At 51.9% G+C, this 27811-nt stretch overlaps 1 protein-coding gene across 1 annotated transcript in view; it reads left to right on the top strand.

Annotated features, from left to right (window-relative positions):
* MAN1C1 (mannosidase alpha class 1C member 1) overlaps window positions 1-27811 on the top strand; it is a 128006-nt gene that overhangs the window by 73359 nt on the left and 26836 nt on the right. Inside the window, exons 3-4 of the mRNA XM_081056340.1 lie at window positions 22086-22201; window positions 24516-24596. Coding sequence (XP_080912466.1) covers window positions 22086-22201; window positions 24516-24596 — 197 coding nt within the window. The remainder of the gene's footprint in view (window positions 1-22085; window positions 22202-24515; window positions 24597-27811) is intronic.

Raw genomic sequence — 27811 nt, 5'->3', positions numbered from 1 at the left:
GCTGATAATGTGAGATTGGTTTACAATGTCACATACCAGGTAGAATAACAAGGCCTTGTTTGAGTTCTCAGAGTCAGCTACACTGAAAAGGAAGTGGAGTTAATGCAACAACCCAGGGTGCCCTGGCACCTGTATTAGATGGCAGCACTGCCTCCAAGGTGACATATTTTAAGGGTGACATTGACCCTCAGGATCAGCTGTGTTAGTGTGCACTCTCTGGGTTGCAAGAGGCAAAGATTCAAGCCCATCTGGCTTAAGCCCAAAAGGAATTTACTAGACCACTTAATTGAAACCACTAGCATAGACTTCAGGCACAGCTTGATCCAGGCATTAAATGAAGTCACCAAGACTCGGTTTCTCTTTCTGTCTCTGTGCTCTACTTTCTCTGGGTTGGCTTCATTCTCAGATTGACTCTGCCTTGATGATAGCAATGTGGCTAAAGCTATTTTAGCTTCCATCGCCCAATTTGTATGTGGTATAAAAGAGCTATGCCACTTCCTTGATTATTTCAGCTGAAGTCCCAAGTTGCTCTCACAAGCTTTAATTGGGCTCATGGCTCTGTCTGTCCCTAACTAATCCTTATGTCCAGAAAGGTGAAAGGTGGGGATTTGTTGAGGTCTAGATCACATGATCATCCCCATTGCTGAGGGTCTAGACAGTCCCAGCCCAGGAAGGGCATGGAGTAGGAGTGAGGGAGGAGAGGAGGTACCTCAGATGGTGATTTAGGGACCTGTTAATGAGAAGGATGGGTGGATGCTGGCCTTTGAAACCTCAGCTTTCTGCTATGTCAGCCTTTCATTCTTTCCTTCAGTAAGATCCAGCAATAAGCCTGCTGGAGCTAGGTGCAAGGGTTACGGTGGTGAGCAAGAGGGTCCAGGCCCTCCCATCAGAGAGCAAGTACATAGTCTGTCTTGTGTGTGTTAGTCAGCTTGAGCTCTATAACAACATACCATAGACTGGGTGGCTTAAACAACAGAAATTTATTTCTCACAGTTCTGGAGGCTGGGAAGTCCAAGAACAAGGTGCCAGCAAGGTAGGTTTCATCGGAGGCTTCATCTCTTGGCTTGTAGGTGGCCACCCTCTCTCTGTGCGCTGACATCTCACATCACTTCTTTGTGTATGGATGCGGGGGGGGGGGCAAAGAGAGAGAAACGAATGAACTTCTTTCCGGGGTATGTCTCTTCTTATAAAGGCACTAATCCCATCAGAGGGTCCCACCCTCATGACATCATTTAACCCTAATTATTAGTGTGGTGCAAAAGTAATGGTGGTTTTAAAGGTCAAAAATAATTGCAAAAACCGCAATTGCTTTTGCATCAACCTAATACTTCCCCAAGGCCCCATCTCCAAATACCACCTCACTGAGAGCTAGGGTTTCGACATGTGAATTTTGGGGACATACAAGCATTCAGTCCATGACATCATTCTGGAGCTTGAGCCATGCCATGGGCTGCCAGCCAACTCAGTGTTTTTCCTGAGCACCTGAGGGTGTCAAGCCCTGGAAACAGAAAGCGGAGGAACACCAGGCCCCGCCCTCAAGCAGTATATGATGGCGGTGCCCAGGAGTCCATGTCACTGGGGACATTTTCACTTCACCTGTCTTGGCCTTTGTTCATTTCATGACTTAGGATTGGCTTCTACTGGAACAGAAAACCCAAAATAGCAATAGCTTAAACAAACAAGAAAGAGATGTTTATTTTTCTTTCACAAGTCCAGGTAGTCTAGGACTGGTATGCTGACTCCACTCTCATCGCGGACTCAGGTTCCACCATTCATCCTTAATTCTGGTCATCATGCCCACATTCCAACTGGCAGGAAGGGAAAAACAGGAAGAGAAGGAATGTCCCTCCCCTTTAAACATACACTCCGGAAGTTGTACACATCACGTCCACTTACATCCATTGATGGACCTTGTGCACATGCCTGCACCTAGCTGCAAGGGAGGCTGGGAGATGTAGTCTTTATTCACATAGCCATATGTTCAGCTAAAACTGTGGCTTCTGTTTCTGTAGAAATCAAGGAAGAATGGATATTAGGGGGCAGCTAGCAGATGCAGCCACACTTACATTGTTTGTTCAGCTTGACAGGTCCCTGCCCTACCTTCTGGATGCCTCTCCAATTCATTCGTGGGCCTGTTCAGTCTGGGAACCCGTATCCTTCAGTTCTAGGAAATTTTCTTGAATTATATGTTTGATTATTTTCTTCCCTCTATTTTCTCCATTTCTAGAATTCCCACAGTTTGAATGTGAGACCTCCTGAGCTGGTCTTCTAATTTTCTTATCATTTCTCTTGGTTTTTATTTCCCTCTCCCTCTCCTTTCCTCCCTCTCTCTTTGGTTCTACTCTGGGAAGTTTCCTCAAATTTATCTTCTAATTCTCCTCTTGAGTTTTCCATTGCTGCTGTCAGACTGTGTGTTCATTTCCAAGAGGTCCGTTCTATTTTGTGAATGTTATTTTGGGGCATCCCGTTCTTATCTCATCCATGCAACATTTTCTTTTGTCTCTCTGAGGATATTTTTGTGGTTTCCTTCTTCCTGCAGAGATTCTGAGTCCTCTAAATTTACATTTCCTGTTCCTGTTTCTTTCTTCCTCTCATGTTAGTTTTTCCTCAAATGTTTGGGGATTCTTGGCTGTATACTCATGTTAAATGTGGGCGGAAAAGAAGATGGCTGGAGCTTCCGTGTGGTGAGTTAGCTCTGTTGGCTGAGGCCTCACTGTGGGGCAATCAGGCAGGGTTGCTCCATATAGGCTTTTGCTCTCTAGGGCTGGTCAGATTCTGCATAGAAGACATTTCCATTCTCCTACCTAGAAAGTGGACTCCTGGCTACAGCTTGCTGAGAGCCACGTGGGCATGAGGGCTGGGGCAAAGTGGGGCAGTCCCGAAACCTTCACCCAAACCCCCATGCTCTCAGAATGGTGCCCTCAGCCTTTGCCAGCCATCCCACAGCCCGGAGGACCTCTGTCTTACTCCCTTCCAAGACTTAACCTCAAGTTTTCTGCTAGGATAAGGGGAGCGTTTTCTTGCATGGGTAGAGGTAGGGAGGAGATCTAGGGGTCTTACTGCCATTTAAGCTGACTTGCAACAAATCCTCCTGTTATTCCACTTCCAGAGATGCCTTGTGTTGCCGCCAATCCCAGAGTCTCTGGGGTTTTCTGGTATAGACCCGAGTGCTTGTTTGCTTTCAGTCTCATGGCTCAGATTCTTTCTTGGCTTTGCTAAGGCATTACTACACGTCTTTCTCCTTTCCAGTTGCCAAGACTTTGTTGTTGTTGTCTGCTCCCCTGTTTGCTTTGTCTCTGTGGGTTGATGCCTTTAAAAAAAAAAAAATCTCATATTGTTGTGGTAGTGGAGTTTCTGGGGGGAAATAGAGGCTAATGCATTCATCCAACCCACCCTCTTCCATCACAATCTTTTCCTCTTCTGATTGCTTGGTTTCCTGAGCCTCAGCTCATCCTCATCATCATCTGTAAGATAGGGCAAATGATCCCTGTCCTGACAACTACCCAGAAGCCTTTGTGAGGATCAGATGAGTTTTTGCGTAAAGATTTACTGTTCAAACACCAGGATTCTAAGTGCTGCTTGGCTAAGGGTAGAGGGTACCTTCTGGCGCCTGGGGCTGGAGAATGGGCCAACCTGGGCTGAGCAATACTGTATCAGTTATCTGTTGCCAGTGGTGCTCCATCACGAACACCCACAAACGTCACTGGCATGCACCAGGCGTTTATTTAGCACGGAAGTCTACAGGACTGGGGGTGTCTACTAGCTCCAGGCTGGTCGGCTAAGTGACTGCTGGTCTTGAATGGATTCACCCTTGTGCCCGGGGGTGGCTGCCTGTGAGCTGATCTGGGACCCTGGTCTGAGACAACTGGGCAACACAGCTCTGCTCTCCGTCTCTCATTTTCAGCAGCCTAGCCCAGGGGTGTTCTGGCGACGGCAAAGGGGCAGGAAAGCAGGTGGAAACATGTGAGTGCTTTTTCCAGGGTCTGCTTACAGCACCTTGGCTACCATTGGCTAAAGTTCACCATATGGCTGAGCCCAGAGGAAGAGGACAGGACAGGTCACCTGCTCAGAGTGGCAGAGGGCATGGACACGGGGGTGGGGGGAGGACCTGGGGACATTGATGCCTCTACCACGGGGGCCCAGGCATGGCTCTGGAACGCAGTGCCTCCACCTCGAGTTTTCCTCTACTAAACCCAGAATACTTTGCCTAAACCGGGAACCTGGGGTCCTGCCACCCTGATTTGTCTTCAGTTGGAAGAGGCATTCCTTTACTTACTACACGGAAGACATGCTCTTCATCTCCAAAACAATTCAGAAATGATCACTCCAGGAGAGAAATGCACACCCCAGGCGTGGGCCGGGGCTGCAGATCACTGGCAGCCGATTTAATCTGCTTAATTATTTGATTCAATCAGAAATTGGCTTAATTACTTTTTTGCTTCTCACCTCTTTTGAATCCATTCTGAAAACTAATCATGTCTTTAACACCAGCCCAGAGAGAAGCGGTTTCAATCGGGAAATGTAATTAGCCTAGGCAAATGAATGTGGGCGCTGCCCTTTGTCAAAGCACCAGGAAAACGCACTCTGGTCAATACCAAAGTGATGTGAACACAAAGACGGTTTGCTCCTCTCCTGAGTGGAGGAAGAAGGCCCAGCAGGAAGGGGGCAATTGGCCATTTGGGGATCTGAGCAGGAGACTCATTCATTCCTTCCGGAGGCACTTGTAGGCCAGTCGTGGGCTGATCTGGAGAGAGGTACAGAGGTGAATGGGCCATGTCCCTCCTCCCCAGAGTTCACCTCCTAGAGGGCAGGATCCCTGTGTAATTGTGAGATGCAGAGTGCTGGGAATACAAAGGAGAAAGCTGCTGACTCTACCCCTGGAGCTATTAAGCTGGGCCTGGAAGGGGGAGCTGGAGCTTTCCAGGCAGAGAAGAGCAGAGTTACACTCTGGGAAGAGGACACAGCATGTGCAAGGTCATGGCAGGGTGATAGCCCAGGAGCTGTCCCAGAGGCAGGCTAGAGCAAGGCCATCAGACCTCCGGGGACAGGTGTCAGTGTGTCCTTGGGCCAGGTCCTCCCTCTCTACCCCACCCTGCCTTTTACAAGGAGTTCTACAAGCCTTCTCCTAATGTGTTTAGTGGAAGTTTAAGATCTATGACTTCTGAGGAAGACTGAACAATCTGAAGGGTGGGGGATGGGTTCAAGGCAATTAAGAACAACAGATGTGCACTCTGGAGCTGAAGACTAGTAGGGCAGGAGCAGGGAGGGCATTGTGGGCAGAAGGTCCAGCCTGGGCCGAGGCCGGGCGGTGTGGTATGTCGAACTGACTGTGACTGTGACAGGAAATGAAAGATGGGTAATGGGCTGCCCAGGTGGGCAGCGGCTCGATCACAAAGTGCCTTTTAGAGGGTAATAGGAGACCAGTGCCTTGGCCTTGGCGTCTGTGATGGGGGAGCTGCAGACGTGGGCTCCTCTCTAACACTGCCTGGGCGATTGTTGCGGCTTCCGCCCCTCTCCTGCAGGTGTTCACTGTTTCAGAAGCTGTACGTCCCCAGGGGAATGGTCACTGGTTTGCTTTGATCTCTGCCTGAGACTAAGCCTGTCTGGAATGTGTAGGCTAGAGAGGTTACCTGGCCAGGTGGCTCCTATACCCAGGGAGAGCGAGGGAGGACCCCCTGCCACCAGGGCCAAGGAAAGGATGAGCCACCACACCTATGCCCACTTCGTTCCCATTCACCTTAACCCTCAGCCATCCTTGCAAAGAAAAATTCAGCCAAAAGAGACCCGGAGCTAGCAGAAATTGCCAGGCCCCTTCTCACTCTGAGACACACACCACTGTCTGCCATATCCCACCCCATCTGCTCCGTGCACACTCAAGTTTTTAATGGAGTGCTGACCAGCATGTGTGATTTTATATCTTTTTTTTTTGCCTGATAGGATCTTGTAGCCTCTTTCCCTGCCTTCCCCAGGTGGGACTCTTCTTCCTGGTGAGGCAACTGATGTAGGAAGACAGCCCCAAGGCTGGAGGCAGTAAGGCTGTGGTTCCTGCTTACTTGCTGTGTGACCTTGGATAAGTTGCTTATGTGACCTCTCTGAGCCTCGGTTTTGTTACCTGGAAATGGAGCTACTATAACCTGTTGTGCTGTTGAGTAGTGATGAGGACAAAGAACCAAATTCTCAGTTTGGTGCTTCACATGTAGGACGTACTAAACAAGTGACCGTGATTGTTGTGGGACCTGGGACCCAGCTCAGATCACTGCCTAGTGGGCTCGCTGGGTGGCCTGGGGCACCAGTCATTTAATCTCTGAGCCTCTGTGTCCTCCTCAGTGGAACGGTGATGGCTGCATTCGGGGTGGGTATAAAGATCAGGTATGTTCATTACTGTGTGTGAAAAGGCTGTGGAAATGGGTGCCTGTAGTCAGTGTTGCTTCACAGAGCCTAGTCCAGGGTGTCGATGGTTTTTATTCTGTCGGGTGATCAGAGAGCTCCTCAAAGCCCCCAGCTAGAGCCAGTGCGTGGGGCAGTGGGCAGAGGTGAGAGAGCGCAGGAGGTAGAGAGGCCAGGGTCTGCACCCACCTGCCTGAGAACGGGGCAGCAGGGCCCTGTGCACAGGAGGAGGTGGCCCTGTCCCTGGCTCCAGGCTGTGGGAGAAGAAATGCCCTCAGCTAAAGCACACGTTATATTGCCCATGGCGAGATCCAGCTCAGCATATCCCATATTGAGCAGGCCTTTCTCCTCTCTTCCTGCGGGGCCTCAGCCTCAGTCCTGGGCTGGGAGTGCCATCCTGAGCCCCAGTTTCCTGTGACTGGCTGGCAGAACTCTCAACCACACAAGCTTCTCAAATCTCCAAAGGCAGTGAGCATACGCCCTGAGCACAGAGCCTGGCAGGAGGGCACAAGAGCAAGAGAATGTGGGGCTATGCAGAAGCATGACAGGGTTTTGATAGCAGGGTCTACCTGACATGTCTGAAAAATCAGGCGTGCATCTTCCTGGCAGGGCATGCAATTTCCTGTTAATGAGTTGTGAGAGGCTGGAACAAGTGATCAGGGAGGCTGGGCTGACTGCTTCCCAGGAGGGCCACCCGGAGATGGAAGCCAGGCCCCAGCCCCCTCCCCCAGGGGGCTCAGCTATATGGAAAGCATCTCTGCCCAGGGGTGGGACTAAAACCTGGAGTGAAGGTCTCTAGTCTGGGTCAGGACTGGCTAGTGGATCTTGACCCCTTGTTTCTCCAAGCCCTCGGCCATGCTCCCCCTGCCTCAGCAGGGGCTGCACAAAGTCCCCTCTCCTTCAGACAGAAACCAATAGCACCAGCAATGAATGGCATCTCTAGTACTTCCCTACTTGCAAAGCATCACTCAACTGTGTCATCGTTTGGGGTCTTTATAGCAGTCTGCATTAGAGGAGCTGAGACTCAGAGACGTGAAATAACGTGTCCAAGTCATTCCTTTCAGTGGGTGTATTTAAGGTAATGCTACCTGCTGTAACCGATGGTCCCAGAGATTTTAGTGGATTGAGACAACAGATATTTTTCTTGCTCATGTGAAGTCAAATTGATGGAAGGGGGAGGGAGTCGGTCACTCAGGGACTCAGGGTAACAGAGTCTCCATCATCTTCAGGTTGTGACTCCAGGGTTGCCTCAGCCTTGGAGGATCCCACGGCTGGTCCTGATGGACCAGGCCTCAAAGTGCTGTGTGTAATTTGCACCCACGTCCCACTGGCCAGACCTAAATGCAAAAGGGGGTGAAATGCAATTCCCGACTGGGCAGCAGTTTCCCCATAATGGCTCTGCCCTAAGGAGGGGGAGTGTGGTTTTTGCTGGCCATAGGAGAGGGTGTTTTCCTCACGCAAAGGCTGGGGACTCTGGATCAGAATTCAGTAGGGGCCGTGGTCACTTACAAGTCAACAAGCGCCCAACATGGCTTGAGACCTGGAAAACGACACGTGAGGATCCTGGATCACACGCTGTTCCCAGCTTTCTCTACAGTCTCCCCATGACCCCTCACGTAGCTTCTAATCCTCACGGCCCCGCTGACACACCATGGCTCCCCATTGCCCTGTCAGTGAAGTCCAAACTCCTTAGCCTGCCACTCACAGAACTTCACAGGAGGACTCCAACTCAGCTTGTAGCATTCCCTCCCTCATCCCCCTGCCCACATACCATGTGCTCCTCCCTGACCAGTTCTCACCTCAGGGCCTTTGCACGTGCTGTGCCCTCTGCCTAGAACGTCCTTCCTCCAACTCTCCCCACGGCAGACGCTTCCTCGTCCTTCCTGAGGCAAATCAAAGGTCAGACTTAGCTGCTTAGCCAGCTTTGACTGAGAGCTCGCTGTGTACCAGGCACTGCACGAAACGCGTTGTAAGAATTCACTCATTTTTACCCTCCCAAGCCTATGAGTTGGGCATCCCATTTTATAGGGGAGTTTCTGAGAGATACAGGAACTTGTGAAGTCACCCAGCTAATGAGCAGCAAAGACAGACTCCAAACTCAGGTCTGAATGCTCACAGCTGAGACTTAACCACTGGGTAAACTTCCGCCTTTTATCAGCACCTGTCACAATACATCATAACTATTCATTTACTATGAATTCATTTGCTATGAATTTGCTGTCTTTCTGAGAAAGCAGCTGCAGACTCCTCGAGGGCAGAAGTCACAGCTGAGCCATCTGGAATCTTCCTTAGCACTGTCCCCACCACCACCTCGCCAAGGCCTAGGCGGCAATTTTCTCTCAAATAAATCCCTCGCCCTCCTGAGAACCAGAAATTCCTCAAGATTATTGTCTGTCATAATCCCCTCCCTGCTTGCCTGTCAGTTTTTGAAAGTTAATCTGAAACCATTTGAAAATGATCTGAGACGTAGCCTGGCCTTCTCTGTGCGTGATTAAGTACGATGGCTTTTTAATGATTTGAGCGGTGCCTTCCACGGATTGACAAAAATGGATTACCATAAATTTCTGAACGCTGCACCGCCAAAATCAGATCTTTTTTTTTCATTTTCTCAGTCATCTTGACAAACCTTTGCTGAGATGACAAATACTTGGGACTTTAATTGTTCAGTGGTGTGAGGAGGGCGACTGCTGAGTTCCGAGAACTGCTCTCACTGGGAAAACCTTGAAAAAGCTCCTGGGATTTGATCTTCAGGAAATCGAACTGTGTGTTTTCTCTGAAGCAGAGGGAGCTGTCTCGTGGGCTGTGGCACGTTTGCTGCATTTGTGAATTGCTTCAGCCCTGAGATCTCAAACAGGCAGTTCTCACCCAGGAAGCATGCTCAGGGCTGACCCACCAGGGGTGAGGAGTGGGTGGGCATGGGCAAGTGGGGTGGGAGCCCTCTCCCTACTCAGCCCATACTTAGACCCTTCCACTTCCTGCTCCCTCTTTCTGCCAGACTCTGTGCCTCATGCAAGCCACCCACTCCTTCAAGGGGGATATTGTCAGTCCAGTTTGACAGATGCAGACTCACAGCTCAGAGAGGTTAAGTAACTTGGTTGTGGCCACACGGCTGGTAATATCAAGGCCAAGGCTCGAACATTTTGACCAGAACCATTCTCACTGCTGCCTCTAAAACAATCAAATCAAACTGAATAAAAGGTGGTTCACAGGCACAGCCTGCAGCTCATTGATATTTAAAGGGAAAAAACCAAAACCTTCACTATGTACCTCTAGTGCCAGTCTGTCTAATGATACGCATTATCTGACATTACCCCCATTTCACAGGAGAAGATGTTGAGAGTCACATGGGTAAAATAGCTAACCAGAGGTCACACAGCTAGGAATAGCCAAGGTAAAATTTCATTCTGTGCCTACCTGACTACAAAATAACTTCCTACCGCATCCTCTGTAGGAAATAAAAATCTGTCCCAGGACACCCACCCTCAGTTAGGCTGTCAGCGCAGGGAAGTCTGGCAACAGGAAGCCTGAGTCACTTTTCTGTGTTAATGTGTGCAAGTATCCTTTCAGTTAAGGGAGGGTGGGGTGGCTTCCCTTAGATTCTGGAAGGTGCCTACGGACCAAAGAAAGGGAAGGTCTCTGGTCTGTAGAGGACAGGTCTGTCCCCTCCTCTTCACTAGATGCTGGCAGTGAGTCATGTGGGTCCATCATGGGCCTGATGGAGAGAGGGCCACCTGGTCTGCCTCTGGTCATGCTAGTTCTGGCTCCTTCTCAGTTCTCTCACCAGGTTAATTCAGTATTTGCAGCAAATTACATTTACTCAGAACATACTAAGTGCCGAGCATCAGCTCTTTGATGGTTTCAGAGATGAAGATGGCAGGATCTCTGCCTTCCAAGGCTCCTGTCTGTTGGAGAGACAGACCAACACGGACCTTCCTGGGCCTCAGCGTGGCCCAGGTGATCAGCAGTGGGACCTAGAATGGTGCTAGAAGAAAGTATCACCCCTAGAGGGGATCTGGGAAGGCTTCATGGAGGAAGTGTCAGCAGGTTGTTCTGTGTGTATCATGGGCAGAGTTCCTGCAGGGAGAGGCACCCAGCTCTTCTCACACAGGCAGTGCTTGCCACTGAGGGGCATGGCTCCAGCCCACAGCGGGGAGGTCCTAGGGGCCCCTGAGGAGAATAAATCCCTCACCCTCCTGAGAACCAGAAATCCCCAGATGGCCTGGGGATCTTGTGTCTGTGGGCACCTCCCCGGGACCTCTTGGACCCTCTGAACCTGGCCAAGTTCCCAGAGATTGCACAGGAGCAGGATGGCATAACAATGAAAGGCAGAGCTTCCAAGGCCGATGGCCTGAGTAGAATCCTAGCTTCCTCAATACATCAACCCTGGGCAATTTACATGACCTCTCTAAACCTCAGTTTCCCATCTGTAAAACAGGGACACAAATTGTGCCCTTATTGTTGTTCGGACGCTTAAAAGAGGTGCTGCCTGTGGGGCTCTCAGCAGCACCGTACGCTCTGACAGCCGTCACTGGGCTGAGGGCTGCCGTGGCACAGCTGCTGCGTGCAACGTGTTACACATCCTCTGAGATCTCTAACCCCGAGGATCACTCTGCAAGGGGGAGGTATTGTTGCTCCCATTGTTCAGATACGGAAACTGAGGCAGCTAGCAAGTGTGGCCCTTTGTGCTGTCATTTCCTGCAGTTCAGCCATTCCAGTGACTGAAAAGACCCTTCACTGGGGCTCAGCTCTATACCAGGTTCTCCTAGCACTGGCTCTGTCATCTCTTTATGTTTTGGGGAGTGAATAGGGCCTCTTTGATTTCCTTTCTTTTCCCCTTTCCAGTAATCATCATTCATCTTGTTATTAGAGCCTCACATCAGTGCTTCTTGGCTCTGCCTCACAAGCTGTGTTTGCCATGATGCATGCGTGGTTCTGTGTGGCCACAGTGTATGTCAAAGATGGCATTGTGACCCTGTGTTTGTGGGTCTGGGCCACCCTGGTGCCATCAGAGGACAGCTGGAGGCTCCCCTGAGGGGTTTGAGGTGAAGCAACAGGCTGATGTTGCCTTGTGCTCTGGGTTAATTCTTCTTGTTTCTGGACAGGTAAACCGCTGCCCCCCAGCTGGAGATGTCCTCCAGCTGCCTTCAAGGGGTCTCAAAGCACAGCTACAGGTGTTCCCTGCCTCCCTCCTTCCCTTCATAAGTGATTAGTGGGCACTTAGCAACCCAGATCAATAGCTCCTTGAATGACCGCACATGGGGTCCCCTCTGAGCCACTCCTCACACAGCAGCCGGAGGGTCATTTTAAAACACCATCCCTCTAGACCCACGACCCAGTGTGGCCTGGCCCCACGCCCTCACCTCCCACTCTGTGCCCTCTTTCTCCCCACCGGTGACCTCCTCTCTGCTCCACAATCATGTCAAGACTTCCCCCACTTCAGGCTGTTCTATCTGCTGTGCATGTCACCTGACATGCCCCTACCCGGTACTTTCCTTCAGTCCTCACTTCAGATACTGTCCCCCTTCTGGCCACAGGTACTGCTCTCTTTTCCTTCATCACATGACTTTGTATCGAGATGTCATCTGTGTGACACCTGGTTGGTGTCTTTCTCCCCCACCAGACCTGTGGCTCTTTGAACGTGGGGCCCAGTGTCATTTCCCCACTGTTTTCCAGCCCCACACATATCCTGAACACTCAGACTACGTTTTGGGGTGAATGAATAAACGTTGAGCAAGCGACTTCATTCCTGGAAGCCTCAGTCTTCATCTGTAAAAGAGGGACATTAACAGAGTTGTCATGAGGTTTACAAAAACAAGATGTGTGTGAAACGTGTAGCGTAGCGTCTGGCACAGAGCTGTGCTCCAGCCCCGATAACCGCGATTCTTTTTATTCACCTGTGAGGGGGAAGGAGCTGGTGGCGGGCATTCCACAAGCAAACCTTTGTGGGGTTTCTGCCCTGGGCCAGGATCTCTGCCGCCCAGCACCTCACATCACATAGGGACACCTCCGGTGAGGGGTGCTGGCTCCCAAGGAGGCCTCCTCATCGAATATGAGGCAGTGGGAGGAGGGCGTCCAGCCCTTCATACAGCAGATCCCGGTGACACTGGGACTCTGCAGGGCCTGTGACAGCTTAGAGTAACCAGGTTTAGACTCAGGCCTGGAGATGCTCACGCCTGGGGATGGACCTGAGAAAAGGACTCAATAACCCAGATGACCGTAATGAAAGCAAAAAAGCACTTCTTTTAATAAAAGCATTCAGAGGAAGAAGACCTCCGGTCCAGGTCAGGGAATCAGGGATGTCTTCATGGAAGAAGCAGCATTTTCTCTAGGACTTAAAATAGACATGTGGATGGGGACATGTGTGGGGACATTTTAGGTTAGAGAAGGTCATTTGAAGCAGAGGGAACAGCTTGAGTAAAGGGCTGGAAGGCTAGAAAGAGTGGACCCCATAGAATCAGTAGACTAGCTAGAGTATGGCATATACGAAAAAGACTTAGAAATAGGGCTGGACAGCATTTATATCAGTCACCTGTTTCCAAAGTAATGCTACGTAACAAATGACTCCACAATGACTGGAAGCAGCAGCAGGCATTTTCTTGTTCATGTGGCTGCAGAGAAGCTGGAGTTTGGTTTATCTAGGCTCTGCTCAGCTGGGTCTAGGTCTGCTGCACCTATCTCTCATTCTTCTTGGACAAGTGGCTATTTAAGACTTGTTCTTCTCATGGTGAAATGCAGGAGCATAGGAGGGCAAGTCCAATCATGCAATCGTATTTCAAACCTGTTCAAGTCATGTCCACTAATCCATTGGAAAGTCTCACAGCCAAGGCTAAAGTCAAGGGTAGAGTTTAATTCCCCACCCACCACAAGGCCAAAGCAAGTTACATGGACACGACCAAGGTTGATAAGACAGGGATGTTTACCTCTCCCAGGGAGGTGGAGGGAGAGTACTGAGCAATCGTCTGATTTACAGGTAAAAGCCAGAGTACAGAGGGACTCTGGGTCTGCCCTTAGGAGCGGCTGAGAGCAGCAGTTTGGTTTTAATGTCTCTTAGGGTGAGCAACTAAGGGCTCCAGCTTTGGCCCTTCTCCCCGCTGAGACAAGAAGTATGTTTAAAATGCCACAATTGCCTGCCCAGTTCGGTCCTGCCTTATTGAGGCCTCTCGTCTCCTGCCTGCCTGGCACAGAAAGCTGTGTCATCCTTCCTACTGGGCCCAGGACATGCAAGAGATCCTAGTTTTGTCAGCCTGGTATGGCTTCCTCTGCTGGGACTGAGCCTTCTGATAACAGCCCCATGCATTGAGCACCTACTGTATGCTAGACATATCAAATTCTCTTGTATTAAGTGCCTGCTGAATGCTCTTTGTATACGTTTGTCTGAACTGGCCACACCATTCTAAAAGGGAGACCACATTGTCCCATTTTTGTGAGTCCCAGAGGGGTCAAGTCAGTTTCCCAAGATCGCTCAACTAGGAAGGGACAAAGCTGGGGTTAGACCCAAGCCGACAGGGCCGCATGGTCTGGATGGTGATATCTGGTTACAGCGCTGCCCTGAACTGCTGAGCCTCGGTGTGACTTCGGAGCCATCACTGAAACATCCTGGGCTCCAATTTCTCCATCTGCCTTTTCTTCTCTCAGAGATGTTCCAAGATAAAAGCCATTCAGAGCTTGATCCACAGCTCTGTCAGGGAGTTTGAAATGCAAGTTTCCAGGTCAGACAGCGCCCTCAGCTCTTATTTAAAAACAAAGAAAACGTTAACATTGTAGAAACACACCCTGTTTTCCAAGGAGTCCTGTCCAGTAGACCGCTTCAGGGAACCCTGACCGGCCATGCGGCGCCGTGAACCTCGTGCAGCTGTTGGCCACGGCAAGCATTCTCCAGCTAGTCATGGCACCAAAGCATGGCCTGTGCTTGGGAAGGGTAGAGGAAGCCGTTAGCTCCGCCACGGCCCTGGTATCTGCAGCTGCCCACCTTGTCCCTCCAACAGTGTATTCCTTGGATAGCTGGCCACTGCTGTGTGCCATGTTTTCTCTGAGGCCAAGAGGCCTTGTAAAGTGTTTGGCGATCCCTGGAAAGTGTTCTGGGCCGTTCATTCATTCAATGGTCATTTGTTCCCACCTTCTCTGTGCCTGGCCTGGGGATGGATGCCAGGGCCGCTGGGAAGCGTTAGATCCAGCCACCACCCCCTGTGACCCATAGGCACCTAAGCACAGATCTGTGATGTAAATGTAGGCAGTGCTGTGACAGAGGCACCTGCAGCAGAGCAGGGCGGGTTTGCAAAGGACGGGGTGGTCAAGTCCGCTTGGCAGCTCAGGCGCACCTTGAGAGAAGACTCAATGCTCAGCCAAGACCAGAACGATGAGTAGGTATTTCTCAAGCCAGCTCGGAAAAGGAAGGCATCCAGGCAGAGGGAACTGCGGCATCAGCAGACACCCCAGGGCTTCTGCGGAGCTGCTCGGGGTCTGGTGTGGGTAGGGCATCACATGGAGAAAGAAGTGAGGCCTAAGAGGTTGCCAAAGCCTGGACCACAGGCACCCTGCACGCTGTGCCCGGGACTTTGAACTTGGAGCACAGCAGGCATTGACCGCTTTTAAAAAGGGCGATGACATGGTCAAATCTGATCATCTTTTATTAATCAACCTCTAGTAAGAGCATTCTGTTGGGCTCCAGGAATAGTTCCTAAAAAAAATACTTTTAGTCCTTTCAGAGGCTCCAAGAAATCTCTGCCTGGAAACGCTTAGCCTCTGAACACCACTTTATGTGACCCAGGAAATAGCCATCATAGGAAAATATTCCTACTGGAAGAAAAACTAAGGAAAACAAAAACAACAATAGCCAGACCTGATAGAAACAAAGATGTCCTAATCCCTACAAGATTTCTTGCGGCCAGAGACCTCGCCATACAAGATGATGTGGTTTTAAACAATGTCGTTTGGGGTATGGGGATATCACTTTAATTAATCTTCCTAGAAACCCACGTGGCAGAACATTCCAGTTGCTCCTGCTGCATAACAAATTACTCCGAATCGTAGTGGCTCAGAACAATTATTTTATTATGCTCACAGATTCAGCAGGTCAGGATTCAGAAAGGGCACCATGGGGATAGCTTATCTCTCTACCACCATGTATGGGCCCTTGTCTGGGAAGGCTTGAAGCCTGGGAGTGACTTCACAGCTGGAACCATCTGGAAGCTTTTTCACTCACGTATCTGAAATTGATGCCGGCCATTGGCTGGAGCTCAGATGGGCTGTCAGTCAGAAAACATTCACGTGCCTTCTCCATGTGTTCTCTCCTTGTGGGCTTCTTCACAGCCTGCCGACTGGTTCCAAGGGCCAGCATTGTAACAGACAGGAAGTACAAACTGCCAGTTTCTTAAGCTCTGGGCCTGGAAAATAGCACATGGCCCTTCTGCCTTGTCCTGTTGTTCCAGGTTGTCACAAAGGTCTGCCCAGGTTCAAGGAGAGGAGCCCCAGGAGGAGATCCTCTTGTGCATGAGATGTATGTGGCAGTGTCTTTGGGAAATACATCCTGCCACACAGCCACACTGGTTTCTGTGGAAGCTGAGAAAAACATTTGTGTTGTTTCTTTACAGATGAAGAAATCTCTGTGGATTACCCCATTAAATTAAATGCAACCATTAGTGTATGGCTCTGGGGATATTGCAGTAATAGGCTATGCCTTGGGTGGTTTTTTTCTTCTAAATGTTCTTCCTGGAGCTTATGTTGCCCAGCCTGACCCATTTCTCTTTGCTAATATAACATCAGATAAAAACCTCACTGTCATTAATATGGCAGAGTCAGGAGGGGCGATAGAAGCCGACGTCCAGCAGAGCACGGTGGTTCCTGGACGGGCAGCCCCCGGGAGGAGGTCACAGGAGCTGGGGTCTGGTCCTTGTAATGACTGACACACATACAGCAAAGAGCTTCACGCAGAGCAATGGTGCAGAGCAGACGGCGGAGCTGCCCTGGATATGGTCACCGCAGATGCCCACACAGTGGGCTCAGTTTGTTCAACCAAGTGATTACCTTTGATGCCTCTGGGAGCCATCTTGAGAGATGGGAGTGAGCCACAGCCACCTCGAAGCCTCCCCCAGGGAGAGGGGACCCTTCATTCCCAAATACCAATCGGGCACCTGTGATGGGCTGAAAAGTGTTCTAGGCAGCGGAGGACAGCAGTGAAGAAAACAGACCTCCCCCCAGGAGCTCACGCTCCGTCAGGGGAGGACAGTAAACAGGAAGCAGACCCACGTGTAACATCCCTGGGATGAAGGTGCTTTGGAAAAATTAAGAGGGTAAGAAAGGGCAATGGGACTATTTCAGCAGAACAATCACAGGTCCAGGCCTAAGTGGAGAGCAGGGTTGGAGGGCTCTAGGAGCAGCAAGTGACAGGAGTGGAGAGTGAGAGGCTGGGCAGGGGGAGAGAAGCCAGAGCCAGGTCACCAGCCTCGAGTCCGAGTCCGATGGGACCATGGGAGGGTTTGGAGCAGAGGAGTGGCATGACACGACTTGCATTTTTAAAGGTGGTAGCATCAGGAGGTGAGAAGTGGGCGGAGTCTGGAAATCTGGAGCCACCAGATTTGCAGCAGGACCAGATATGGGAGCCAGTCAAGGGTTTGGGGCCACAGCTCTTGGGAGGAGGGTCTGGGCAGTAAGCGAGGTGGGAAGACTGTGGGAGGAACAGTTTTGGAAGGAGGAGCAGGATTTGCTTTCAGACAAGTTGAACGTGAGCTGCCTGTGGAGCTCCACGTGGAAATGTGAGTGGGGAGTTGTTAGATAAGCAGATCTGGGTTTAGGACTACGTCCTGGCTAGAAATTAAAATCTGGGAGTCATCAGCATGTGGAGGGTATTTAAACTCTGAGGCCACATTGAATCACTAAGAGAATGAAGGAGGACAGAGAAAATGTCCAAAGATGGAGTCCTGGGCACCCCAGTCTTCAGACGTTCGGAGAAGAGAAAGAACTCGCAAAGGAGTCTGGGAAGAAACGATCACAGGGCAAGAGGAAAAGCAGCATCCTGAAGGCCAAGAGCCAGCAGGCAGCAAGCCTGATGCCAGGGAGTAAGTGCAGGCACCAGGGGCCACGAGCCTGGCATCCCGCCCTCCTGCCATCCCACTTCACTTACAGCTGTTTCTTGAGCACAGAGATGACTGAGGAGACTGGAGCCCCTGCTGTTATGGAGGGACAGGGGGAGTAAACGGACGGTTCCTTTGTGGGGTGATAGGAATGACGGAGCACTTATGCTAGAGATGGGGGTAGATAGAGTGGGGGCCTCCAGTGTGGGCCCGAAGGGCCAGGGAGCAGTTCTCGTGGAGGAGAGTCAGGGGAGGGTGAGACTTCATGCAGACCGTGGGGTGGGTGAAGGTCGCAATAACAAGGAGGTATTTGGGGTGGGCTCTAGATTTCCACAGGAGAAGGTGAGATGGGAAGGCAATTCTTAGCTATTTGTAGAACTGTCACAGAAGTCAGGGCCTGTGAAGAGGCCACAGGGAATGATGAGTGGCCCATTTGGGTTGGGAGCTCTGCCCTTTGGAGCTGTTTGGAGACAAGGCAGGGAAGGGGCGCGAGAGGCAGTGGGAACCTTTGGCTTCAAGAAGTTCACAGTCTAGTTAGAGGGTGAGACAAAGCCCCATGGTGCAGGGCAGGAGTGGTGGGTGCCTGAATGGGAGGGAGGCCCAAGAAAGTGCTGTGGGAGCTCTCGGGGCAGGAGGTTTGCTGGGTAGAATCAGGGATGGCTGCCGGTGGAAGATGGACTTGGAAGTATGTGTGGCCTTGGAGTATGCCCAGATGCAAGGAGTAGCCAAAGGAGACCACACAGGCAAAGGTATGGAGACAGGAGCTTGCAATGCATTTCCAGGAAGCAGAGCTTGATGGGAGATGAGATTAGCCAGGATCCTTTGGAGTCAGACCCAAAAGGTTTCAAATCCTCCTCCCGCCCATTGCACTGGTACTGCAAAGCCATTGCAGGTCCCTGAGCTGCGGAGGGACACAGTGGGATCTGGTTTTAGGAAGACAGGTCAGGCAACAATTTACAGGGTCAACTGGAGGGAAAGGAAAGAAGACTCTTTCGGAGGCAGGTACCTACCGGGTCAGGTATGTTGTTGGCCTCAGCAGCAGACCCACGGGACGATTTTCTTTTAATTAGGCCCAAGGTTTTGCAGATTGCAGTCTCATGCCCACACTGCCTGCAAGGCAGGGGAGAGGCCAGTAGTGCAGGAGTAGTGCACCACGGGCCTCTGTGACCCCAGAAGACTGCCCAGGGCCAGACTGTGGAGGGGCAAGGAGCTCCACACTTCTGTTTATTAGGTAAATCTCACATGTGCCCGGCACTGTGGCTATTTTCTACCCACTGCCGCATTTAACCCTTCCTGCAGCCTTATGAGGTAGGTCCTACTGTCATCCCCATTTTACAGATGAGGAACATGAGACTCCGAGAGGTACAGTGACTTGATGTGGCACACATCTTGTACGCGATGGAGCCGGGTTTGAACCTGCGTCTCCCTGGCTAGGCCATGTTTCAAAGTGAGCTAAGGGACCCCAGAAATAACCAATGAACTGATTTGTCAAGTGTTTGCTCTGTGCCAGGCACGTACAGATGTCTGTATCAGATGTATTTAGGCCAGGCTTGTATGTAATGCTTCTATCCAGACTCAGGAACTGGCGGTGGCCCCCCGATACCCTGGCCCAGTGGTCTTAACCTCATTTACAGATGAGAACTTTGACACTTTGAGCAGATAATGTTGCTGGCCCAGCCTGGGATTCGAACCCAGAGATGTATACTTGTAACACCCTCACTGCCCCCCTGCCCTGGCAGGAAGGGGAAGGGGAGGGGGTCCTTTGTGAACAGCAAAGGGTTCAGAGCTGGAGTTGAAGGAGTTGAAGGCCGTCCCAGGCGCAGGCCCAGGCCCAGTCCAAGCCGGCTGCCTGACTTTTGTGCCCTGTTGGCTCTTTGCGTATAAATCATGTGCCTCCTTACTGAATGGGCATATGCCGTTTCCCCTCGGGGAGCTGCCCAGGTCGGCTACAGGTGCAGATAGAGTTGAATTCAGGATAGGGCCTCCTCTCAGGCCCAGCCTGGCCTCTGGGTAACCTCTGGCCTGGAATGAAAGGCTTTCCAATAAGTGCCTTGCTGGCCTGCAGCCCAGCTGTGTGGTAGGTGGGTGTGAGGGGAAGAGAGCCACCGAGACAAGGAGTCAGGAACCTGAGAGCATGGGCAGAGCATTGCCAACCAATCTCTTAGTGAGCTGCCTTCTCAGCCGGTGCCCCTGGAGCATTTGGGAAGGAGAGCTGGTCACAAGGAGCCCTGGCTGCCCTCCCTGGCCCAGCTGAGGCCCTGGGGCCTCAGGCTCAGACTCAGCCCAGGAGAAGCAGGGCCCATGGGGTGAAAATACCAGGCAGCCCAGGGCAGGAATCAGGAATCAGATACTCTGGGCTGCCTCTCCCTTGGCCTTGAAGACTCACAGCTCGGACTCCTCATCCAGCCTTCCCTGCTCTGAGCGGCCTCCTGCCCCAGTGGTGAACTTGTGTTCACGGGGAATTGAGAGGCCACCCTTGTCGTGGAAAATACATTACACTTGTCCAGGGCTGGGGCTCCATTCCTCCCTTGGTCTAAACCCAATCTTTGGCCATCCCAAATCCACTCTGGGGCCCTCATCTATGAAATGAAGGGACGGGGCAGCCGGATCTCGAAAATCCCTCCAGGCCCTTAAAAAATAAGGTTTGAGGGCCCATGGTATAACAGGGGACCCGAGTTTCGGAGCCGGCGCTCTGTGGCCTGGACGTGTCTTGGTTCTGTCGGTGTATGACACCTCAGTGTCCCATGCCTGCACCTCAGGAGGGTGCAGAGTTCCCGTGAACCATATCCAGTCTTTGACACCTACGGGGGGAAGCAGCTGGGATAAATCAGGAAAGGATCGACTGGATTTGGCTTGGGTATGTTTTCCTACCAATCCTTCAGTGTAGGAGGGGTTGACATTCTGGAAATTCACTTCAATTCAAATACCGAAGCCATCCCAGAATGGTGACTCTGGATTGGGAAGCCCCTCGCTTCTCCAGCCCTCCCCTCCTTCTGCTCTTCCTTGAAAACCGTCCAGCCTTATCTTTCTCCCTACTTCTCCCTGATCTCCCTCCCATCCTTTTCCTGGCCATACCCTTTAGCAGACCTTGCCCTGCCTGGAGAGGTGGTTAAGTGTTTGAGGCTCAGAAGGATTCTCTGTCTGCAAAGTCAACACAAGTGAACAGTTAGGGAAACACTAATTAAGGAGATTAGACACTAACTCTGAATGTAGGAGTACCCGCAGAGCCGTGCTTGAGATTCAAGTGGGGCTCAGGGCTGTCAGCAAGCTCTAGAGTTCCACTGGGAAAAGCAGAGCCTTTGGTTCTCAGTACTTTGCTCCCTGCAAGGAGGACACTGAGGGAACAGTTACTCCTCTTAAGCTATCTTTTGGTCCCTACAGGAAATTGCTGCTGCCTGCAACAACTGTAGTTGTAAGGAGTTGATGGGAGGCAGCAGCCACCTCTTCCAGGAAGCCCTCCAGAAGACACCAGCACATCTTTTTCCCATCCTTCATTCACTCCTCTACATTCCAGGCTTTGGTTGTGCCACATGGGGAGATGTTTCTCATCATTCTCCCGCCCAGTTTGTGATGTGGAATACTGTCGTTTTTGCACAGTTTGCTCAGCCTTTACCTCCAGGACAAGAGTCGAAAGTCTAGTGGCAGGACTCAGGTCTCATAGCTCGAGCTTGTGTACTCACTGGCCTCGAGTAAGAGTGGCCGTGAAAATCTTTGGTCTGTGCATTTCTTTGGTTTCTTCACCCAATCTTTGTTGCCTTTTAAAAAACAAAACCGAAAAACAAAAAAACAGAAACAAATTTCTGATATTATAGAAACGACCCATGAGTGAAGAAATCAGAAAGCATCTGTAATCCCAGCCCTCAGAGCTAACCACTGATTCAAACCCTGCAAGACTTAGTTGTGTGCATACACATCCACATTTGGAATAAAGAAACGATACGCATTTTTCTTTGTTTTTTTCCTTGCAGTCTACTTTTTCTTTTTTTAATGTAACAGATTTCATGGATATCTCTTCAATAAATACAGGTCTGTCTCACCTGTGTGGATGGTGAATAGTGTCCTATTTTATATTTGAGCCACAATTTATAACTCACCCCCTACTGTTGAACCTGGAGTTTTCCCCCCAACTTTTCCCCATTATGTCTGCCACTGCAATAAATACCTTCCTAAATAAATATGTATAAACACCCTTTTCTTAGAAAGAAATAAGGAATGGAATCGAAGAGTCAGAGGCCTGGCTCGCTTGCTGAGATTGTGTAGGCCAAATGTCGGTTCATCCCTCCCCAGCACCACAGAAAAGAGGGGCGTCTGACTGGCACTGATGGAGAATTTGCGGGCAGACACAAGTGGCCCAAGGTCTGGGAAGTGGCTCAGCCCGTGAGCTTGGCCTCCCCTGCCTGCCTCCTGCTCTTTACTGCCCTGAGAGGGAAGCAGCCCCCAGGGGGACACTGGGTCCTGGACTGGCCTTTGAAGGCTGGTGGCACTGGAGTCTCCCTGGAGCTCGCCTGGGCCAGCCTTGTCCTTGGCGCCTGCCCAGGCATTTAGAGATGCCCAGCAGTGATGGCTGGTGTGGCTGGGATGGAGAGGATAAGAATGGCCCTGGGTCACGCCCTTGGTCCTGTGCTGCAGGAGGCCTCAGCGGGGCGACCGTCATTGACTCCCTTGACACCCTCTACCTCATGGAGCTGAAGGAGGAGTTCCAGGAGGCCAAGGCATGGGTTGAAGAGAACTTCCACCTGAACGTGGTGAGTCAGAGCCCCTCGGGGCGTTAGGGCCACCAGTGGCCCGAGAGGTCAATGGCCAGCTCCACCTGAGACCCAGACGTGTGGAGGCCCTGGCCCTAGGCCTCACAGCAGAGCAGGTCCAGAGCCGGGGCTCCAAGCACTCTGTGCCAAGTCCCCTTCCCTAAAACTGGCCTTAAGGTGAGGGGCACCCCCACCCTTGCCTGCCCACGAGTGTTTACCAGCCTGCCCTCCTCCCCTAGGAGGAAAAATAGCCATGGCCGTTCCTTCCCCTCCCGGGGTGCCAGGTACATTGCTTACGCCCCGGAAGTCCCTTCTAGGACTGAATCTGTCACACAGAACAGCAGCAATGGGGGAAGTGACTATCTGCTTGGAGCTGCTCTAACCTGGACCCCCCTGTGCTGCCCTCTTGAGATAGGTGACGGGAGGGGGCGCATTCTGGTTAGAGGCCCCGGACCGGGTCCGGACCCACTTGGTTTCCAACCTCGCAGGCTTCCCTGGTCAGGGACCAGAACCTTGGGGAAGGGATGGGAATGTGTCTGGACGGCACAAAAACGTTAAATACCAGACCCCACCCCCAGTGACCTCCTAGCCCAGGCCAAAGTAATTGACTTATCCTGAAGGCCTCAGCTCAGCATGGGGAGAGGCTTTAGATGGATTTGGGGAGACAGATGGAGGGTGAGGAGTTACATCAAAACACACTGGGGCTCCATCTGGGGCTCCATGAGTGACAGGTCCCGGTGTGAATGGGGACAGCTCCTGCAGCTCATGGCAGACGTGAAGCCCTGTCAGCAGAGAGCAGGGCAGAGAGATAAAGTGCTTCCCTGACTCGAGTACGTAGCCTGGGAAAAGTCACTTAACCTCCCTGAGCCTTAGCTTCTCCAACTCCCAGAGGGGAGCGACACAACAGCAACAGTAATGAGCCCTAATTCAGAGGCTTGTGAGCATTACCATCGGAGGTTGTAAGAGCATTTTATGACACCATAAAGTCCGATACAGATGTAAGTGGTGTCATTATCATCATCACGATTACTTTGAGGCTTGTTATGACTTCCGGTGGCCTGTGAGGAGGAAGTTTAGAATCCCATTTCCTGCTGTATCAATTGGGAGAAACGGCTGAGGCTGGAGACGGGAGGTGTCTTCACAGACCCACCTTGTTCTTCTGCAGATAGTAGGTACAGAGTGGGCATCAGGCAGCTGCCCAAGGTGCCTGGTGGGGGCAGGGCCAGCAGAGCCTGGGCAGGCTGCAGAAGGTTAGGGAGTGTCCCTGGAAGAAAGTAAGATGGGGTCACTCCACCTCTCTGAGCCTTGGCTTTCTCATTTGAAAAATGGGAATGATGACCTCACCGAGCAGTATAAGGCTAAAAGAGAGTGGCTTGGCAAGTGCTCTGTGGAGGGAACAGTTCCCCACATAAAGGGATGATCATTGTTCTTATCAGTAATAAAAAACCATGAAGTGGGAAGTGTGCCACGCACAGCCCTGGGGGCAAAGGATGAAGTAACAGGCACCTTTCTGAAGCCACCCCTTGGCTTCCAGAAGGCACTGGGGTGCAGCGCTCAGCATCTCAGATCTGCCCTGCTCGAGATGAAGAACTCAGGCAGGAAAAGGCTAAACAGCTTGCCTGAAGTCCCAAAGCCAAATAAGTGGCTCAGGTGGGATTTTAACCCAGCTCTGGTCCTTGGCATGATGCCCCAACAACCCTGATTTGCAGACCAGACTTCAAAAATAAAATAACAATGATTAAGGCCAGGGTGGACGTGCCCCGAGGGCTACAGAGCTGAGGCAGAGAAATTGCCAGTTACCAAAAGTATCTGCGTGGCTCCCCTTCCTGTCAGCCCTAGCCCTGCCCTGTCTGCCCCAGAACCTTCTCTAAGAAAGGTCCTCTTGCCCTGTCACCCCAAAGAAGGGCCACACCATCCTCCTGCTGAGCTGAGGGGGTTCTGCAGGGAAGGGCAGGTGGCCAGATAGAGGATTTGCCTCCCCTTGGGCTAAGCTTCAGCCAGCAGCTGCCCACCCGGTTTTTAAGCTCCCTGGAGAGCATCCGGGACATAACTTTGCTCCGCTGGCCTCGGGCAAGGCCTGGGGACCGGAGCCAAACCCAGTGTTTCTTTGGAAGGCTGTAAATGTGTGGGTAGCAGCTGCCAGGCAGGTGACAATCCCTCTGTCCTCTTTTGCTCTGAAAACCACCACCAAACCCAGGTGTGTGTGGCCAGATCAGCAGGGGCGGGGCGTTGGCCCATGTGGCCCCTCTCCAGGAGCCCCGTGGGCATCTCACAAGCGTCCCTCCTGCCCTCCCTCTTTCTCTCTGCCCTGCAGAGTGGAGAAGCCTCCCTATTTGAGGTGAATATCCGGTACATCGGGGGACTCCTCTCAGCCTTCTACCTGACAGGAGAGGAGGTGAGTTGCTGCTTCCAGGCCCCTGGACCACCCAGGCTGGAAAGGCTTGGGAGAACTTCTGATCCCATCCCCTCATTTCACCAGTGAGGAAACAGGGATCCATGGGGATTTGCTCAGGGCCTCCCCTGTCTCCCATGTCTCCCACCTCCACGGTGCCACCCGCGGCCTCTTCCTACTCTTCTGTCGAATGCTTCCCTTCCGCTGCCCAGGGGAGCCCACCAGCTTCCGCAGTTGGTAGGAAATTCTCTAAGGGCAACAACTGGGTCTACTCCTTCCACGCAGCAATGCCTGGGCTCGGCACGGGCTTGTGGAGCTGCTGTTTTTGCAGGTGTTCATTCTCAGGATTGATGAAGCCAAGATCACTGTTTCCCCACTTCCACCCTCAGACCTCTTGGCCTTCCCTTCGCCTATTCACAGACCCTTGCCCTCCCCTCCTGGACCAGCGACCAGCTCTAGGTCTCAAGGGAAAAGTAGGGGAGATGGAGCAGCCACATGTTGTAAGTACCAGGCCTTAGCCGTGTGCACTGCATTGGCTTCCAGAAGGAAGGCCCTGGGCACAGTCAGAAAACCTGGACCTCATCCTCACACCACACTTGCCTGTGACCTGGAGCAAGTTCCTTCTCCCATCCTTGGGCCTCACTTTCTGGCCCACCATGGGGATGGTCCTAATCCCCCATTGGGTCAAAGTCTTGTGAAATGGGGCCGGAGGAAAAGGGTCCGACCCCAGGGCTGCATTGCCAGAAAATTTTGAAAACCACAGAGCTCTGTGCAAATGGGAGACCTCTTCATCCTCTCCGTGGGCTCCCGTGAAAGCACAGCCGAGTGTCTGGTGGTGAGGTTGGCCAAACCCCCAGGACGTGGGTCAGCTGTATTCCCTAGTACCCAGAGGGTGTACTGCTCAGCACAACCGCTGACCTGGGGCTGGACGCCTGGCCTGGCCCCCTTACTTTCTTCATACTTCCCCCTCTCTGTCCACCCAGAAATGAATAATTATGCCTGTGGGGGCTCATGGAGGTGAGGCCAGCAAGCAGCGGGAAAATCCCGCTTCACCTCTACAGCTGTCTGATAAAGTCATTCCTGCTCCCCCTCAATTTAAGGCGCACGGGCTGAAGTCAAGAGTTTAGAGGGAACTGTCATGTGCTTTATCTCTCCATTCGCTTTAGGCCTCTCTCCATGATCATAATCTCCTCAGCAGAGATTACCACTTGCTCCAGTTTGTCCCCAAATAATTATAGATGGGAGCCCTCGGCTTTGAGCCACCTGAGGCCTGAATTTCATATGGAAACCCCCGGACAGGACAATGACATATGGAGCAGAAAAAGGCATCTGCGTTCTTCACAGACACTTGCCTACTTCCTGCCTAGGTCATGGGAGGTGGATGTGGGACCCAGGGAAAGCGGGGAGCGATGCAGCGGGACTCGTGTGGGGCCAGTGATTCAGGAAGGAGCCAACGCTCCTCAGACCCCCTGCTTGTCTTTCCCTCCCTCCTCTGAGGTGTCTGTGATTCTGAGAATTTGTTCTGAGGCCTCAGCTTCCTAGAAAGGACCGTGAACCTGGCTTTCCAAACTGTGGAATGTGGATAGCAGTACCTGTGACTTAGAAATAGTTCAAGAGGCCCATGCAGAGGCCCAAGTGGCTCAGAATTCCTGGGGTTCGCAGTGTAGCCCCTGGCCTCCAGCCACTCCTTCTTGGTCCCTCTCCGTTCCCAGCACCTCCACGTGGCACGCCATGCTGCATGTGCACGGTGTCCTCGCTGCCTCAGACGGCCCCATGAGGTGACATTTTCACCGATAGGCAGATGTAGAACCTGAGATGCAGAGAGAACTCGCTTGCTCAGGTCACACAGTCTCTGGGGGCTGTGTTGGGTTAATTCCTGACCCTCTCCGCAATGGGCCTGGGGTGGAGCCCTCGATCAGCCTGGCCCAGTAAGTAAATGTTTCTCTGAGTTCTGTGAACCTCTCTAGCAAATTAAACCCAAGGAGGGTTTCATGGGAACCTTTTATTTATAGCCAGTTAGTCAGAAGTACAGCTAACAACCTGCACGTTTGATTGGTGTCTGAAGTATGTGTGGGAGATAGGGGACAGTCCTGTAAGACTGAACCCTTAACTTATGGAATTAGATGCTGTCTCCATGGAGACAGCGTCAGAACTGAGTTGAATCTTTAGAGACCCAGGTGGTATCTGGGGAATTGCTTGGTGGTGTGGGGGAACTCCTCCACACACACATTGGAATTGGGTTCAGAACCTGTTGCACACCCACTCACTTCCAAGATGACCAGAAGGATCAGTGTTCCTTCCCACTGGTCCCACTCTTGTCCGCACACCGTCACTCAGCATCATCCCCGGGATGGCTGAGACCTTGCACTGCTGGCCTGCAGCAGGGCCTTGGAAAGGAGGAGACATGGTTTGCTGGCAGAGAGGGGCTTGGAGTCCTCCGGAGAGAGCAGCCTGGAGCCTCGGCTTTGGGCTCAGGTTCCTGTGGGTCCCTCTGTACCTCTGGGCTCGGCCTCCAGGGGTCAGTGAAGATATTAGGAGCCTCAAATGACAGCCTTAGTTGTTGCTAAACCAGTGGCTGCTGGGGTGACAGAGGCTTTGGAATCTGGATTCTAGACAAGTTCCCCCCAGGGATTCTGACATGGCTGGCCCTGTGCCCACTTCTGGGACCCACTATGTGGCACTGACTTTGTCATCTTCTCTTGCCCATCACTGCCAGGCCCCATGTGGCTATTCCTTTCCCTCCTTCCCTCCTCCCTCCCTCCCTCTCCTTCGCTCCTCCCATCTTCTTCCTCCCTTCCTCCCTCCCTCCCTCCTTCTTTCCTTCCCTCCCTCCCTTCCTCTCCTTCACTCCTCCCCTCTTCCCTGCCTTCCTCCCTCCCACCTTCCCTCCTTCCCTCTCCTTCACTCCTCCCATCTTCTTTCCTCCTTCCGTCCCTCTTTCCCTCCCTCTCTCCCTTTCTAAGCAAGGACTATGCCCACCCCTCAGAGGCCCCTCAGAGTCCTCTAATCCACTTCCCAGTGTTCCCAAATTCCTCCCCACTGTATTCCCTAAACAGTTGCCTCAGCACTTTTAAATTGCATGTGTTGGGGTGGGGGGAACTTCAAGAGGACTTTGTTTTGAAACTACACAAAGGAGGTCAGCAAACTGGGTCACCCTCAAGCTCCAGAAGTGAAAGGAAACGTATTGTCCCACCCAGAGCTGTTGCTTAGGGACTTGC

The sequence above is a fragment of the Rhinolophus hipposideros genome (genome assembly GCF_964194185.1).
Source record: "Rhinolophus hipposideros genome assembly, chromosome: 8".
Taxonomy (NCBI): Eukaryota; Metazoa; Chordata; class Mammalia; order Chiroptera; family Rhinolophidae; genus Rhinolophus; species Rhinolophus hipposideros.
The sequence above is the reverse complement of the archived record's forward strand: the minus strand, read 5'-3'. Positions and strand labels throughout refer to the sequence as shown.